General features: G+C 38.7%; 1 protein-coding gene across 2 annotated transcripts in view; it reads right to left on the minus strand.

The window, feature by feature from the left end:
- Positions 1-18,101, minus strand: part of CD44 (CD44 molecule (IN blood group)) — a gene marked incomplete at both ends in the record, with an annotated part of 81,567 nt that overhangs the window by 19,192 nt on the left and 44,274 nt on the right. For both annotated transcript variants that reach the window (XM_084246211.1, XM_084246210.1), the window contains one exon: positions 16,098-16,331. In XM_084246211.1, the coding sequence (XP_084102337.1) occupies positions 16,098-16,331 (234 nt within the window). The remainder of the gene's footprint in view (positions 1-16,097; positions 16,332-18,101) is intronic.

Consider the following 18,101-nt stretch of genomic DNA (forward strand, 5'->3'; position numbering starts at 1 on the left):
AATTCTTCTTTATCCATCCTGCCAAATTCCTCTCTCTTGGTGTACAATTTCATATTCACATGAATGTACACATGACTTCTAAGAAGGGACTTCAGTTTTCATAGGAAAGTAGACTGGTCTAAAACCAAGGACTTATTTCTAAAGAATAGCTATTTGATAGCTTTCAAAAGCATAATATATAATTTTTAAAAGCTCAGAGGCTATTACCCATATTCCCTTGTGTTTGATGACCTTCTCCCATTGGATGTGAGACTGAGTTGAAGAAATTATTCCAGGAACTGTCCTCTTGACTCTGCGTTGTCATCCTTTGACTTGGATGGCTTTCATGGGCTGAGGTTGCTGTGATGACGCAGTTCAAGCAATTGTCAAAGTGTTAATCAACATTTGGCCAGGAATACACTGACTTATTAAAAAAGACTTTATTTTCTAGAAAAGACAATGAAACTATCTTCTGAGAAGGCCAGAAAGTTGCATAAATGCAGATTGTGTTAGCAAGTATAGATCCACTCACACTCATTTTCTTAGCAATCAGTATGTGTACTGGAGGACATGAAAGCATTAATGACTTCTCCAATGGATAGAGGATGAATTATAGATGTCAAGTAAAGGTGAAGGAGAAGTAGTTTCTTGACCCATGCCTTGCTTCCACATCCCCTAGAGAAGGAAGTATACAAGTCCAAGCACTTGAAGTCATTCTGAGACAACCACATCCCAGTGAAATGCACATTAGCTGGTAATGACTTAGAGAAGTAATCAGGTAACAGCTTCCCAAGAGATAAATGTGAAAGTAAACATCATTCACCTCAAAGGCAAGAATGGAATCCATTAGAAACTTTGCTTTCAAACAATAGAATTTGTGGCAATGGAAGACATATAAGAATGCAGCACATCCTATCACTTTTTTCTGAGTCAATGGAAAAGTATAGGTAGAAAAAATTACAGTAGTAGTCCCTTAGCAACAACCACACCAAATAACCAGTCACTGAATTCACTGCTCTTCCAGAAATGCATTCTGACGTTGCCACACACTAAAAGGACATTTTGCATTATGTTTCATAGTACAAACAGATACATGGGAATATTTCTCTCTGGTACCAAGTGAGAATATGAAACTTGCATTCATTTTCAATACAAGATGTATTTCAATGTTTCTCTCACACAGAGAAAAGAATCATACATAGGAACTTGAAGAGTCACGTTATCTGACACAAAGTAGACGTGAGTCCAATTTCCAAAATTCCACAATTCAAGAACAAAAAAGGTGTCTTTCTTGCAAATCTAAAAGCCATTCTATATCCAAGAAGAAACCACCAAGCAGACATGATAAAAGGGTGAAATGACACCAGACAGTTTTTTTTTCTCCAAGTATCTGACTCCATTTCTTTAAACACAGGGGTTCTGAACAAGTTCATAGAGAACCACATGCTATAAAGGTAGGGTCCATATCACAAAGTAGATTCCTTTACAAAACAAATGGAGTTTTTTAGATTAGACCCTCTACTACAATCTCACTCAGGTATGCTCAAAACTAACTCTGAAAGTGACATACTTAAGGACTTAATTCTTTGGCTCTCTTTCATGTGCTTTTATATGCATTCTTGTTCAGGTGATTTATTATTCATTGACTGCATTATAATCTATTAAGGAACCTGAACATCTTATGACATCTTATGATTCCCTCAATGTCTTTCCATTCAGTCATTTCAATATCCAACATTTAACCCAAGAGAAAGTTTCCACCGAATTTTCTTTGTTAACCCATCCATTACTGGGTGTCCCTGCTGCTGAGTCAGAATCTTCTTTTGGCACTTGAGGATACTCCCCATGCCATGCAGTCCCAAACCACTGCTCTTTCTGGGTAGCCGTTTCTTCTATTGTGCTACTAGGAGTTGCCTGGGCTGTGACAAGAATGTGAATTGTGAGCTGTTATTGTTCAATTTCCTCACCAAACCATATATTTCCACCTTAACGACATTTACATGTGGGACAAAAGGTAGAAAAGGAAAGCATTGATTTTCTGAAAGGGATATTGGAAAGTAAATGATCCAAACCATTCATTTTTTCAGAAGAAAAAATGGGGCCCCAAAGAAGTTTTGATTTGCTCAGAATCAGATAGCCTGATTGGTACAGAGGTAGGACTAGACCATGGTTTATGAATTCCCAGCATTATTTTTCTATAGCCTATGACATCATACACCCTATGAGTCCACCTCTTTGCTCCAGTGATTTATGGGGGAGAGGGATAGATTACATAACAATAGATGACAAGATGAGCCCAGTAGAGATGGGCTCACATGACCACACTCCACAACCATGTGCACTGGAAATGTACCAGCAGTGTCTGTCCAGCATGAAAGATATTGGCAATGAAAGGGACTCTACTCCACTAGTACAGTAAGAGGGAACATGTATGTGGTATCTAAAATTGATAAAATTTGGCCTCCCTGGTAGCATAGGGGTTAAGTCTAAGCTCTATCACACTATATAACACTGTGTGAGTTTGATCCCTGTCCAGGGAGCTAACGTGGCACAGCAGACCTCTCCTGTCTTACCCGTTGCTCCTCTTAGCAGTGTATTTCAGTCAGTCCTCCTATTCAGTTCCCTACTGTCTCTGGTGAATCCTCTCACCACCCCCTGCCCTCATCTCTGGCCTATACCCCAGTTCTCCTATGCATAAATAAATTAATCTTAAAAATTAAGTAAATAAAATTGACAAAATTGCTTTTCCATAAAATTAACTCAGTGAAAGACAAACTATTCTAGCCACTGTTTTGCATTATAAAAACAATACTAGTGTTACAGTATAATTGCAAAGAGACTGGCTGCAATATTTCAGTTTTAAAAAGGACAAAATGAATGGAGTAAAAAAATCTATCAGGATGTCTTTGGGAAAAATCATTAAGCCTCTGACATTTTCTTCTATAACAACTAACAGCAAACTTTTAGTTAATCAAGAAATGAGTCTTTAAACTTGTCAAGCCAAAGCATATTTCTCTCTTAGAATTGATTGTAATTCATTGTTTTAGAAAATTGATAAGTGTAATTTGATAATTGCAAAAATATTTTTAAAGTAAAACTTATTATCCCTATTTTATCTTTGCCTTGGCAAAACATTCTTGGGGTTAACGGGTTGTCCAGAGGGAGGAGAAAAAAATCTAAATCCTAAATATTGCCTCTCACTGACTAAATTGCTACCTCCTGACAAATAATGAAGTTAGAAGAACCACAAAGTATAATTACAAAAAATGAAAAGAAAAGTTAACCCAAGCATAAGACTATCTACTGCAGTTTCATTAAAAAAAGGGGAAAAGAAAAGAAGAAACATGCATGTGTGCACACACGTGAACACACACACACACACACTACTCCATCCTCCTTCTAACACTATCTTTATTTTTTTTTTAAGAACTTTTTTTTTTTTAATTTTTTTTTATAGAGGCATGTTTTATTTATTTATTTGTTTGTTTGTTTGCTTGTTTATACATGCACTGGGTACAGTCAGAAGCGCGGGAGGGTGAGAGAATTCACCAGAGCCAGAGCGAGGAGCAGAGCAGGCAGAAGGACCGAAGGACACTGCTGAGGGGAGCAGCGGGCGGCAGGAGAGGTCTGCGCCATGTGGGACCCTCCTCAGGTGGCCGGGGAGCAGCCGGGGATCGAACCGGCGCTGCAGAGGCCGCGGGCAGCTTCGCAACCCAGCGCTCAACCGCTGCGCCACCGGGGAGGCCCTCTAACACTATCTTTAAAAACACAATAATCCTTGTGTTGTTTTCAACATATGGGTTAGCATGGTTTGGAATATTCATTGTAAAATATGAAGGTTGATTTTCTTTTGGAAATTGTTTTTCTCTCGATAAAGTGCAGAAGTCAATGAGATTCTCTTTGTGTTTTGTAAGAATTGCTGGAGCTGGGAGCTGTTGCTGCTTTCCTGCTTTGTTAAGTGCACTTTTCAATTCCCCTCCAGCACTGATGCCCCACCCAGAACATCTTTTGACAACATGCTCATTAATTCCAAGCCTCTTAAGTAGCTTTCTGCTTTTTAAATATAAACTGTCTTAAATAATTTCTAAGCTATGCTATTAAGACCCAACGGGAACTGTTACAGAATCCCATTCTCAATAGACTTCTGCCTCTTATTTCCTTCTATCAGAAAATTCCTCTATTAACTCAACCCATCATTTTCATGGTATATGAAACCTATTGGGGTAAGTAATGAAGTGAATCCCTGTTGAACACATTCAGTATCAATCTCAGGACCTGTTAACCTATGTCCTAGCTGATGTCTGAAGACATCCCTCAAACCAGGGATTCCCAAATCCTTTGGCTTCTCCATTTGACATGTGTGTGTGTGCATGTGTGTGTGGTTGTGTGTGTGTGTGTCTGTGTCTGTGTTTATCTTTTCCTTTTAGGAGTATCCAAGGTTATGAGAATGAGAGTTAAATCATAGTTTATAAAATGCTACAAGCTATTACCCAAAATTAAAGCTTATTTTTTTAAATCCCAAACATGATAAAGAAGAGTAAATACACTTCTTACTTTTTAATTCTACCCTCACAGTCCACCTGTTGTTCCTAAAGTTAGAAAACCTGAGGTGTTTGCACGTAAGTAGGAATAATAGCATCAAAGCCTTCCCCAAGTTACCTCAGGCTTAAAGACAAAGAAGAGTCACAGAATTCAAATACAGGCCATCTAAGTTATGAACTTTCCCCCAAAGAACCTAACGGATGCCTTTCCACAATGCAGCACGGACCAGAATGTGAAAAAGAAACTGGAGTCTTCAAAGATCTTTATCAAAAGGATAGATTCCAAAATCATTGCACCTGTCAAGTTTTCTTTCCAGATCCCACTGCTAAGCACCCAAAGAAAACACTTTTCATACATCCATAAACACACAAATCACCCAAATAAAATCATTAGGAATATTTGACATAAAAATTCTGTCTCAGATTTTTAAAAGCATTGTAACTTTTCAACATTTTGGCATTTGGGACAACTTGACAAGTTAACATCTTTCTTCCAATTTCTAAAAAATTGTGCACATATTTGGCAATTTTTTTTATTCTCTGGGGATAAAAGAAATCACTGTGTGAATATAGATGTGATCAGTGTTTAAGAAAAGTCTTCCCTATTCGCTGGAATGAACTCGTCTACACCAGCACCTCTGACACCATCCTTCTTACTTGTGCTTGTAGAATGTTGGGTCTCCTCTTCCTTCTGATGTTCATGGTGAATGAGAGGAGGGTGAGGGTCCTGGGTCCAGTTTTCCCCATAAGCACTGGTGCCACTTTTGTCCACATCTGTCATGATGATGGTTATATACACTATGACTTTTTAGCAACTGACCTTTGATTGTTCTGTTCTCCCATTAAGGGACAGGCTATTTAATGCTCTGGGCACCAATCTCTAATGGGCATGACATTTCTTAATGATTATCCTTTATTCTACTAAAACCATATTGCAAGATATTCATCTTTACAATGAGGCAACATAAAATATGTTGTTCCCACCTGGTACAGTATATAAATGACTCCCAAGTCAAATTGAGTATCCTCATAAAAGCTCACTAAGAATTTGCGATGAGACAGTAACTAAACTTCCCACTGTGTACTGATGATTGGCCTAGGCAGCATCATAGACTTTGAGAAAAAAAATCTTTCATTAAATATGCATAACCCATTACCATTCATGCTTGTGGTTGTCTGAGGTAATAGTTCTGGATCCACAGAGGCTGGTCTCCATACAGTCCAATCCATGTTCTCACCTGGGTGCATAGGAACTGGTGTTGTCGTTGAAACTGTGATAATGATGATTGAAGTAGTTAAGATAACGTTACTTCTTGAGCCTTCACCACTTGTTTTGCACATTTCCCCCTTCTGTAGTCTATATCGTGAATCATGTATATCAGCTTGTATAGATGATTGAGTGGAAATGGAGGGAAAGTAGAGAGAGACTTCAGCTTGATTCAGCCATATTCTTAAGTATCTCAGTGTCCTTTAAACTCTGTCATAGCATAGTTGAGGTCAGAACATGAGATCTTCTGGAGAAACAGGCAAAGAACTGCAGCAGGAGGAAGGACAGTTTAAAAACGCCAGCCCTCCACCGAGGATAACCAAAAATGTCAGAATTTTGCTCATCCATGCAGTTGTAATGGCCCTTGGCACTGAAAAGCCCAAGGACTCTGTGTCACTGGCATGTGTGCTACATGTAGATCCACAGGCTGAAGAGGTAAAGACCTGAAAGTTATACCACGATGATCACTTTATGCCTTTAGTAGTTTTGGTGGGAAAGAAACACGCTGAGCAGCCATAGCTTTTCTCTAGGTGAGTCTAAGGTCGAATATCTATGCAGAATGGTTATATGATTTAGCTATACATTTTGCAGATTTATCAAATACCTATGGTATTCTCATCAAATACAAAGCATTTCACAAGCAAGCCATTCATAGCCAATTAAAGAAAAACAAGGTATATACATTCAGTAGAAAAACACCATAGGTAACCAACCACCATCACAGCAGCTCACCGAAAAAAAAAGATGAGATATACATCCACCAGCACCCTGATGTGGTCACTCAAAACAGAAGGGAGAGTGGAAAAGGTCCAAAAGGCAAAAGGATCATGACAAATTCAGATTCAGTATCTTTAGTAGAAAGGTCATTTATAAATCCATCCTAATTCTTTCAAACTTTATTTTGATACCCAAATAATACAAAATTCCATTCAGAACTGTAGTACTCACAGCTCCTTTTCACAGAAATATTATGAGCCATATTTTCAATAAGCATGGAAAGGTAACATCATACCCTTACGGAAGACAGATCCTACTGAATGACACGCATGGGCCCCAAGCAGAAAAATGGACGAAGTTGGAAAGTGGTCACAGAGATGAAAAATGCCAAGGGAAGTGTTTTCTTGGAGTTTAATCATATAAATTATTCTCTGATTGATTTGTCACCCAAGAGAGTTTCTCAAGTACTAAGGAACACGTCTTTATTGATGGGGCCATATCCTGAACCCAAAAGACAGTGTAATAGTATAGCTCCAGTGATTGGGTTACTTGGTTGTCATTCTGAAGTTATTAGAGTTTCCTTTCTTTAACTGATTAAGCTCTGCAGAGTTGTCCAAATTAAGAACTATACCCATTTAAAAACTGAGATATAAAGCATCCTATTCATCTCAAGTCTTGGTTATATCAGTGTCATATACTGAGATGCCTCCAACATGTGAGCTATTTTTTGGACTTCTCTCTCTCTGGGTACTGCCATTTGGGGATGAAACTCTCAGGTTTTAATAGGACAAACAGAACTTTAGTAACCAGAGAGGACTCATGCAGTACCCCAAATACACATCATCTGCAAGGAAAAACAGAATTATGATGGAGCCAAGTCTAGGATTCTTGTCTCTGTTTAGCAACATCTTAGGTCATTATAGGAATATGTGAGAAATAGCCATGAAGATAGACTATGACACCAACCTTTGCATTTTAAAGGCTATTTCAGCTCAATTTCCATCCTTATTCTCAAAAAGTTTTATAATTGTCACACTATAATGCAATGTTTTCAACATTTGCTTTAATAGTTGGCAATATGTTGTTAAAGTTCAGCTGACATTTGTCCTTCTCTTCTGTATCTTTCTGTTTTATTTTTGTCTATCTTGTTTGTTAAAACTCTGGATTAATTATCTTGATCTCAACTAGCTTTTGATTAACTATGACAATTGTTGAATTCTTGTTCTCAACTTAAGCCTTTCTAGAACATTCTAAGCCTCAATTTGGGATCATCTACAAATTTAATTAATACCCTTCCAATCACATTCTGCAACTTTATTGCTTCAATAGACCATGAGATCCTTGAAAGCAAGAATTCTATGGTATTTTTTTTTATATTTCATATTTGTGTTTCAAACACCTAGCAGAGTAGGTACACAATATTTATTGTAATGTTTTACTAGGCCACCTCTGACAAGGCTTAATAATTAAAAGAGACTTCATAGTAGCAGTCCCTATTTAAAAAAAAAAAAGAAATAAATATCATGAGGCATTGGGAATTTTATGAAATATATCTTTCCCATTTCTTCTCCAAACGTGTTTTGCTTCCATTCAAAAAATTCTATTTCTTCCTTCATAATCTCATCAAGGTACAAGTAAGATATGATGATAAGGTCATGCTCATATTTCAGATTAGATTTCCCTAGATAGACACTATTGGGCATCACTCAGAAGGTAAACTTGCATGAATGGTTCTACTGTAATTGGTTATTCTTACTGGTGCTGGAGATAAAATCTTCATCATCATCAATGCCTGATCCAGAATAACTGGGGTGTTTGTCTCTTTCATCTTCATTTTCTTCAGTTGGCTCCCAGCCTGCTGAGATGATATTTGAATCCGTACCTGTTGTGGTGACTCATGTTAGTGGATGAACTGGATGTTGTGCAATCCATTTGATAAAGGAAGAAAGTCAGGCACAGAATGTATAATGGAGTTCCCAAGATTGCAAGAATAAAGTAAAGAGGTTTGGATTGTATTCCCCAAATTCTTTTTTTCCTGAAGCTAATATATAGGCCTAAAAGCAATTGGTTATGATTTTTACAATTGACTGTTTTCTAAAGGAAGTTAAAAGAATAAATATGGACATAACTCCGTAAAAGGAAAAGAGGCCAATGAACGGAATTCCCCCTTCCTTCCAAAGACATTTGTTGTTAACCTATTAAGCATATGCCATTAAAGATAAGATGGCAAGAATACAAAGGGAAGATTTCATATGTGCCTATTTGCTTTGTCAAATCATCTTCACAAAAACATTGGAATCTAAACACATATTTATTTATTTCTAAACTCCCATAATTGTATTCACAATTTGCTAAATCATTTTTTGATCTTCTCTAGCACCAAATCACCGTAGCTCTGAGAGCACATGAAAACTTCACTGCAGTTCCCAGTAATGGTTTAGCAGAGAACAAAGAAATTAATCAATTAAAAGAGAGCTTTTATTAATCAAACAAAGGGGTCACTAAAGTGTACGGTAGCTGGCATTTTGAGAAATCCTCACTTTTTTTTAGATACACTTACAGAAAAGGATATACAAACCTTTTATTTTCTACCTTCCTTAGTGGTTACAGTAAGAGATGTCTCTACTGAAAACAGGTTTCCAATATTTTGAATGAGCTCCAGATTATTTTTTGGAATGACTATTTGTCTTTTTATACTATAAATGTTTAATCCCAAAATAGTTTCATTGATGATGATTTTTTTAAAATATTTTGTTAGCTTTAATTACCTTATTTTATTTGCTATTTATGAAAAGTCAAGAACTTTTTATGTTTTAGTCATTGTAGAATAGCTTTCAAAGTCAAAATTTTGTTTGCTCATCAAGAAAGACCTGGTTCCTCCTCCTTATTAGCCTCCTCCATGCTCTATTAATTCCAAAGTGTAGAAAGAAGAAATCTGATTATTTAATGCTACAATGTTGAGTATCTCAGAACTTATGATCTTTCTAAAGTCATCAAAGAAATAATTTATGAAACCAGAAAGACTTTAGACTTTGACAATATCCCATAAATCAATGAGAATTATGGAAGATTGTCAAAAAACATATGACATGAGATAATCATAACTCATTACCAGCCATTTTTGTTGTTGGGTGAGGATGATTCTTAGTCTCTGATGGTTGAAACCACCATGAAAACCAATCATGTGCTTCTTGTTTCCTGGTTGCTGTTTTGGGAGTTGTGTCACTAGTGCTCATCAAAGCTGTTGTAACTACAATTGAATTGATCATTGAAAAATTAATTATCAGTTCCTAAAGAATAGCATCATGTATGCTCTTACTCTTTTGCTATTCAAGACAATCATCTATACTTGAGTTAGACGGTAAAAAGAAAAGAAAAAAGCACAGAAGTCCCATTTCTTTCCATGGCCCAGATTGGAGTTCATAGAATGTCAGAGATTTAAGGACCTTAAATACCATCTGGTTCATGCTTGTCATCTTAGAGATGAAAAAATTGTGCTGCACAGATCTCACTTGTCTGAGGGCAGATAAGCTATATAACAAAATTCTCAAGAGAAACATGAGAACTATATTTGAATTTTGAAAAACTATAGTGTAAAAGGGATTATAATTTTATCTGCACCCTCAAAAGGTCAAGCTAAGACCTGTGCTCAGAATTTTGGGAAATGGATATTCTTCCAAATGTTGGATTCAGAAGGCAGTAATCTGAACTAACCAACAATGAGCTTCTTCATAGAGAATTATGCTCACTACCATCAGAAGGTCACTTAGCAGGAAACTTGTACAGGGGATTAAATGATTAGAGCTATTGACTGAACTAGACCATTTAAGATCCTCTTCAAATCTGAGAGTCTATTTTAAAACCCAGCTCTTCAGATTAGTAGTACTTCATCTGTTATACAGTCTGTATTGACCAACCAATATCATTGTCCAAGAATTTAGGAAATGATATTTCTGCCAGCAGTCTAAGACTTATAACCCCAGCACTCTTAAAGACAGGGAAGAATGACAGATGAATTTTGAAAAAAAAAAAAAAAATGCCTTTCTACTTTCCTCCATGCAGAGTCCAAATCCTCTAGTAACCTTGTCCATGGTCACTTTTCATATAAACACCAACTTTGCAAAGCAGAACAGAATATTTTGAGTCCCAGTTCTTGAAAATACAGTATTCAGTCAGGAAAGACAGAGATGAAGTGACCCAATGATCTCATCAATAAGAACAGAAGCAAGAGTTCTGATTTGGAAACTTCCAAAGACTGCCATTTCTGCAACCATGCAATGTATCAGAAGAATATTAGATAAGAGTAGATGAAAAACCAGAAAAAATTCAAACAGGGATGCTGAAACCAAGTTTAAGTCACCAAATGTGAAAGAAAGCTGACCTAGATTGCTTTCTTCAGCTATCAAGAAAGCCCAGAAGTGACCCAAGATGAAGCAATGGTAAGACGTGCTTCATAATGATTGTCACAATATGCTTTTTAAAAATAGTATATTTATCTTGCAATCTCACCCCCCTCTTTCACACACACACACATACACACACATCAGCCCATTAATCACTATGTTATGCAAGCATAACATAACATCAGCACTAGTTTCATTATGCTAGTATTTGTTGAAATAAAAATAGCTTATTCTATTAGTTACTAATATTTTAGTAAATGTCTTATGAGTTAAACAAATGTAAAGAACCAATTTTATTACTCTCCTTCTAGAAAAAGAATGCCTAATTATTTTGAATTGCGGACATTTCCTCCATCAACAAAAGCTCCTAAATGAAAATATAATTGTAGTCTACCTTCGTAACAGACTTTGAATCCTTTCCCACAAAATCTCTCATGTCAAAATGCTTTGCAATAATTTAGAGTAAATAGTCAAACATCCAGGGAGCTTGTTAGAGCCCTAGATTCTGATGTAAAGCAACAAATCAATTCCTACATATTATGTGGAAGTTTCAAATATCCAAACAGGTGTCCAGGGCCCAGGGCCTATAGTTTCCATCCATAAAGTAGTCTTTCCTTCCTACTATTACTGACTGGTAATTAGATCAGCAGGGAGTATGGATTTTCTAATTGACGTCTTTCTAGAATGCACATTTTGAATGAATCTCCAAAGCTTCTGAAGAGAAAAATCATTCTGATTCTATGAGCATATCTCCAGAAGGAAACAAATAGGATATTTAAAATGTCCTCGATCCACAGGCCTTTCAGATAAATGAAAAGGTCTCACACCTTGTGGTCACAAAGGAGGGTGAAGGAGCAGTGGGAGGAAAATTCCCCATCATGATAATGGATACTGTTTCCTTTAACACTGAGAGACCTGTCATTCAGGACAACAGATAAGCAAAAGACGTAACAGTTTACCTGTCGTTGCTGCTGTTGTTCGATCCTGAGTCTTTGGCTGTGAATTACCCAACCAGGACCATATCCAATTATTTTGTTCCTGAGCTGCTGCATGGCTATTTGAGTACACAGCTGAAGTAACTGGATCAATTATGAAAACATCATTTAGTGAATTCTTGCCACAAAACCTCTATTCCCAGTCCCGTCTGTATAGTCAGCCTGTGTCCATAATAGAATGAAGATTAGGGATAAAAATCAAGACCTGGTTTTATCTTTCCAGTCTCTGAGAATCATAAGACAGAATCAGAAATGCAAATGCGCAGTAATTCAGCGCTGCTCATGTTCTGTGTAGCATCTGGCACAGAGAAGTCCTCAAATATGGATTGAAAGAAAGACTAGTTTACTGATCCTCTGTGTGCTAGTAGAATGCAGGCTCACAGCAAAATCAAGCAGCCATTTAATAATCCATGTTGGAAAAAGATTTTATATTTACTGGAGAGTCATGAACTAAAGATCTTAGCCACAGCATTTTTGAAAGTTGCTTTCATTCATTTATTTATGGAGTATTTTTAGAGCTGTTGCTTGTATGTTTCTGGTCTATTATTGTTAAGTGATAGTGTGATGACAACAGGCATTTCAAAGCTCAACCCGCAATCATTAACCTCAAGTCAAGCTTTACACTTGAGTGGAACTTTGCAAAGAATGTGTGTTCAAAGTGTTGAAATTAGATAAAGCTTCCTCAAGCATCCACCTAACGCTTTCTGTCACTTTTGATTATAATTCTGAATGAGTTCCCAGAAAAGAAATAAAACTGCCCAAGTTAGATTTTGGACTCTGTTCAAATTAAAGGAAGGATAATCAGTAATATTTTACAACTTGAAATCTCTCATTTGACTCTCAAGTTGGACTTAAGTCCAGAATGATTCCCTGTAGATGAACAATGAAAAGATCATGAGGATAAACATCTCAAGCAGTTGAAATCTTCAAAAACCACACCCAATAGAAGTGACGACTTTTCTCCTCAAGAAAGCAATCTTGCAGGTATACTTTCTCAAAATTTATCTCAGGTGGTTCTTGAACACCTTGTGGCCTGTCACTGAATCTACTGGAAGTCCAGGAACTCCAGATTAAAAACTCCATCTCTGTCCACCAAACATCAACACCCTGCACACTGTGTTCTGTGCCAAGAGGCTATATTTGCTCAGAAGAGAGAGTAGAAAGAAAGCCATTTCACCAATGATGCTGTCAGATAAACTTTAGCATCTCCCTGGAAAATTCAGACACCCCATTCTCAGCTCAGAAACTTCATTAAAGATAAAGAGTTTCCACTGCCCTCATCCTATAAGAAGCCAGGAAGAAACCAACAAGCAGTAAGTATATGAGAGCAAGACAGAAATGGGCATTATTTCTGTCTTCTTGAGAGTTGTCATATGAAAAAGCAACTGCTACGCCAACAGAGTTTCCAGTTTTCCCCACCCAAGTCAGCCATGCCAGACCATCCAAAAAATTATTTGACACCCAGAAGACAAGGAAATAGAGAACTCCAAGGCAGGAGTCTGTTTCCTGAATTAGTTTAGGTTTCTAGATTCCAATGAAGTCCAGATCACCATTGAAAAGAGGGTGATGACATGCCTCCAGGATGGTTCTTCCAAAAATAACATTTATTAAAAAAACAAAAAAAAAAACAAAACACGCCTGCTGAAGTCAAAAACTTCCCGGATGGTTGTTCTTATTGACTTTCCCTATTGCCACCCACTAAAGACCCTCTAGGAGGGGATGAGCCAGCCAAGCCAAGGACTTGTGCTGCCCGACAATCAGCCAGCTTCCCTCTTGACCTCTGGTCTCCTGCAGGCATTAGGGAGAATGTGTAATCACTAATTCCCATTCTCGGTCCAACAGTCATAAGGTTTTGGGAATCTCCTCACTGGACTTAGAAAACACAATCTATTCAGGAACTTATCAGGCTAACTTTTTCTAGTGTGTCTTATACTTCAAGTTTCCACCTAATTGCTTGCTTTGACACACTTCTTTGTAGGAATTGGATTGCTTGAAGGTTCTGTTGGTTTATTGCACACAATAACATTTCAAGACTCTCAAATTCATCTTCCCTGGATGCACTCTAGTAGAAAAAATGAATCTCTCTCTCCCTAAACTACTAAAAGAAAATTAGCAAAGTGCTCTGAAAAGACGAAAGCATTACTTGTTTCTCAACCCAAATCCTGAACCATCTTTCTACCGAGTCTCCTAGCATTCTTTTTCCTTGATTTCTGAACACTATCTAGGCTCCATGAAGGTAGCACTAACTCTGAGTTAGTCCTAAGTTCAGCACTGAGAAAACCTGAAGCATAGTTTGAATGAAGAACTATCTTACTTCTCTTTGACATCACATCTGATGGTGATTAATAACATCATCGATCACCATAGGCTTGGGATACACTAGGTCCTCAAAATATGTTTGCCGACTAACTTAATCAGGAAAGACACAGTGCTTAAAAAATGAACTATGAATGTTCATTAAAAGTGCTCATAATCTTCCTACAGCACATGTAAAGTACTATTTTATATAGGTTATTGGCAACTTGAATGTCAGCTTCAACATTCCACGTGATACATTTTGTCAGGATTTTCTTCTTTGGTGGCAAATGGTACTTTGGCATTGACCTGATCTGCTTCCTGCTAAGACTACTAATTATGTTGGTTCTGCCTGATAAAATGGCCTGGCCTGATGAGAAGCAACTTCAACGTGGTTACTTATAAAAGACAGGGAACCCCAGAGGAGCAAGTAGCCTGTAGCGCTGCCTGCCGGGTTTGCAGAAGGTTCTCTTAAGAAGGGTTGTCCTTGGGACCACAATTATGAGCTGACAGTCTCAAGGCCGTTAGGAATGTGGGAAAGCAGTTTGAAACTTCTGCTTTTGGAAATGCTTCAAAGAATCTGCAGAAACTGAACAGAACCCCAAATCTATTTGTGCCACACCCTCAGCAAGGCACTCACAGAAAACACTTTTGAGCTAAATCACAGTGCTCGGGAGGTTGCCCTGGCTTCTGAGTGAAAAGGGATAGAAAGGTGTCCACCTTGAGCATTCACGAGCCGGTAGATTTCTGCCACACTCTTCTGCACACTCTTCGAGCTCAGAGTCCCACTTTTTGAGAGCCACAGCCAGGAAAGGGGAAATGCAGGCCTTGTGAGGAAAGGCAGGAAAGCCCTCCAGCAGATGCCCTGTTTGCATTTAAATGATCCCCAGAAAGCAGGCAGTCAATCCAGAAACCAGTTTTAAAACAAACCATAGTGGGGAAGCAAAGAGGAGGAAGAGAAGAAGCTAAGAGGGAGATGTAAACACTTCCCATTGCAAGTAAAGCACAAGGGACTAAAACCCCCAAAGAAATCCAATGCCATGTTTACATATTTCCACTCTTACAGCCCCAAAGTAATGAATTACCCACACAAACCAGGCAAGTACTAAGAGCCTTCCCCTCAGGCTGCTATAGAAAACATCTAAGCAGACTGAATTTGAGCAGATAACCTCTTCAGCTATGTTTCCATAGACCAAAAACAAAGGAATGATTTAGTAAATCAATGGTTGATGACTATGACCAAACACAGTGCAATCAATAACGTGAGTATAAATCAGGTTAAAACATAAAAATATAAAGTTAACTGGGAAAGGGGTTGATGGAATGGTAACCAGACACAGTGATTCCAACTTTATGAAAACAATCCCATCCGTTGGTAGACTCTGGCAAGAAGGCAACAGAACATAGCTTCTGTATCAGGCTTGGATTGTCACTACCGCCTAGTGACAAGCGCACAAGAGGAGTTTGAATTGAGGCTACCAGAGGGCGAGGGGGGACACAGAGGGGAGATGGGCACAGTGGACTATGGCAAAAGACATGGGTGCCTTATCGGTGGGGTGTGGTAACATACACCTGAAGGAGGTAATCCTATACCTCTAAAACACACGCAGTGTTGTCAACCAATGCTACCGCAATATAAAAGAATTTAAGAATTTTTAAAAAAGCTTCAATATAGCATTTCTTATCCCAAGGTAAGAAAAAGATTTGTCAATGGAAAAGAACATAAGTTATAGAAGTCAGCGTGTACAGGTCACTGACAACCGCCATGACCCCTCCCCAAGCGGGGTCACCAACTTCTCGACAGTAGACAATGGACACACGAGTGCCTGTCATTCAGAAAGATCAGAGACATTTCAGCAAATCAGTGGGATTGGAAAGCAGAGTGACGCCTTCTCCTTACTGGTGACAGGGCTGCCCTCCGGGCTCTCGGACACTCCGTAGTCCTCTTGGTCATAGATTGGGTGAGCAGTGGTTGGCAGGTGCGTGTTGAAGATGTAACCTCCCGAAGTGCTTCTTTCACTGGAGGAGCCACTGCTCATGTCCTCCTCAGGGGCACTGCTGGGGTTGATGTCATTAGGGTTCGTTCTATATTCGCCTTTCTTGGTGTAGCGGGTGCCATCACGGTTCACAATTGCTGTAAGAGAAAGAAGGCTCTTTCAGAATGGGGCAGCTGACACTTTCTGAGTGTAGGAAAAGGCTGTGGATTATGATGGAAGACTGTGACTTCAAAGTTATTTTCTTTGTGATTTAGAAAAAAAAATACCTGACTACCAATCTAGTGTGTGTGGTTGGGGTGGGGGGGGGTTGGGCATGGAACAGCTGATGCCCTAAGAAAGTGAAGCAGGGCCTCCCCGGTGGCGCAGTGGTTGAGCGCTGGGTTGCAAAGCTGCCCGCAGCCTCTGCAGCACCTGTTCGATCCCCGGCTGCTCCCCGGCCACCGGAGGAGGGTCCCACATGGCGTGCAGACCTCTCCTGCTGCCCGCTGCTCCCCTCAGCAGTGTCCTTCGGTCCTTCTGCCTGCTCTGCTCCCCGCTCTGGCTCTGGTGAATTCTCTCACCCTCCCGCGCTTCTGACTGTACCCAGTGCTTGTATAAATAAATAAATAAATCTTAAAAAAAAAAAAAAAGAAAGAAAGTGAAGCAGCTGCAGCCACCTGCACATCCTGGAAAGAGGATGTGTTTGGCAGCCCCCTTGTTGGATTCTGGTTTCCTGTGGCTCTCAACAAGGGAACTCTCTGAAATTCAGTTTCATCATTTGTAAAATGGGGGGCTACCATTAGCTTTTGTTATGAGCATTCTATATGTTGTGAAGTACTGAGAACAGTATTCAACACACACAATAGGTGCTTAGAAATAATGTTCTCCTACCTGGTCCCTGCTCTCCCTTTGGAAGTACATGCAACATTGATTGCTGTCAATTGCATCTACTGCCAAAAAGATTTGAAGGAGAAGATAAAGCAGTAATTAGCCTTAGCAGAGAAGATGTATCAGCAAATACAGCAAGAATTCGATTTTCTTTGTAAAGAGCAGATTCTGTCAGTTTCAGCAAATTCTTACTGCTGGCTAGGAATCATCATGCTTAAATATTGACAGAGCTGCTTCTATTTTCTGTGAAATTCAAACTTAGAATTAACCAACATGGGTATATAGAAAGGTCAAAATCTTTGCCTTAAACAGGAAATGACAGAGGGAGAAAAAGTAAGAATATTCACTGCCTTCAAGTCTTGGCTACTCACTCCACAAGGTGCCTTTGGCTGAAATTATTTTCTGCTGTATTACATTGGTAGGGATAAAGATTCCTTTTTTGCACTTACCTATTTTGCTTGCCCAAGTGGAAGTATTAATAAAACATAAACTTAAAAACATTCCAAAGTCTTAATCAACCTGATAATCTTTGCAGAGGCAGATAAGGGAACACACACACACACACACACACTGATTTTGAAAGCGCTCCCTGGGGACTAAGAAAATGGGTAATTAATTGAGCATCTAGTAATGAGCCAGGCAGTCTTTAGATATATTTTCTTTCTAATTTTCATGGCAATTCTCCTGTGTTATTCTATTATACAGATGAGAACACTAAGGCTTGGAAAGAATAAGTCATTCCTCTAAGATCTCATTTGTGGAAAGGAAATAGAATTTCAAACCACACCTGAGAGGGACAGCATGTCTCACATAGCCGACATCCTCTGTCTTTTGCAAGGCACAGGCTGGGGCAGTTCTTTACACAAGTGGAGGATAATCTGGAGCTTGATTTGTGTGATCCAGGAAGAGTCTCGCTTCCCTGTCACTTCTGCCCCCAAGCCTCCTCAACACTCTGCTGCTCCTCAAAGAAATGAGGCTGACAGGCAATGATTAATAATTGACTATTAATTAGTGGGTTGGCATCTCTGAAATATTGTTTC

This window comes from Talpa europaea (assembly GCF_964194135.1).
Source record: "Talpa europaea genome assembly, chromosome: 1".
NCBI lineage: Eukaryota > Metazoa > Chordata > Mammalia > Eulipotyphla > Talpidae > Talpa > Talpa europaea.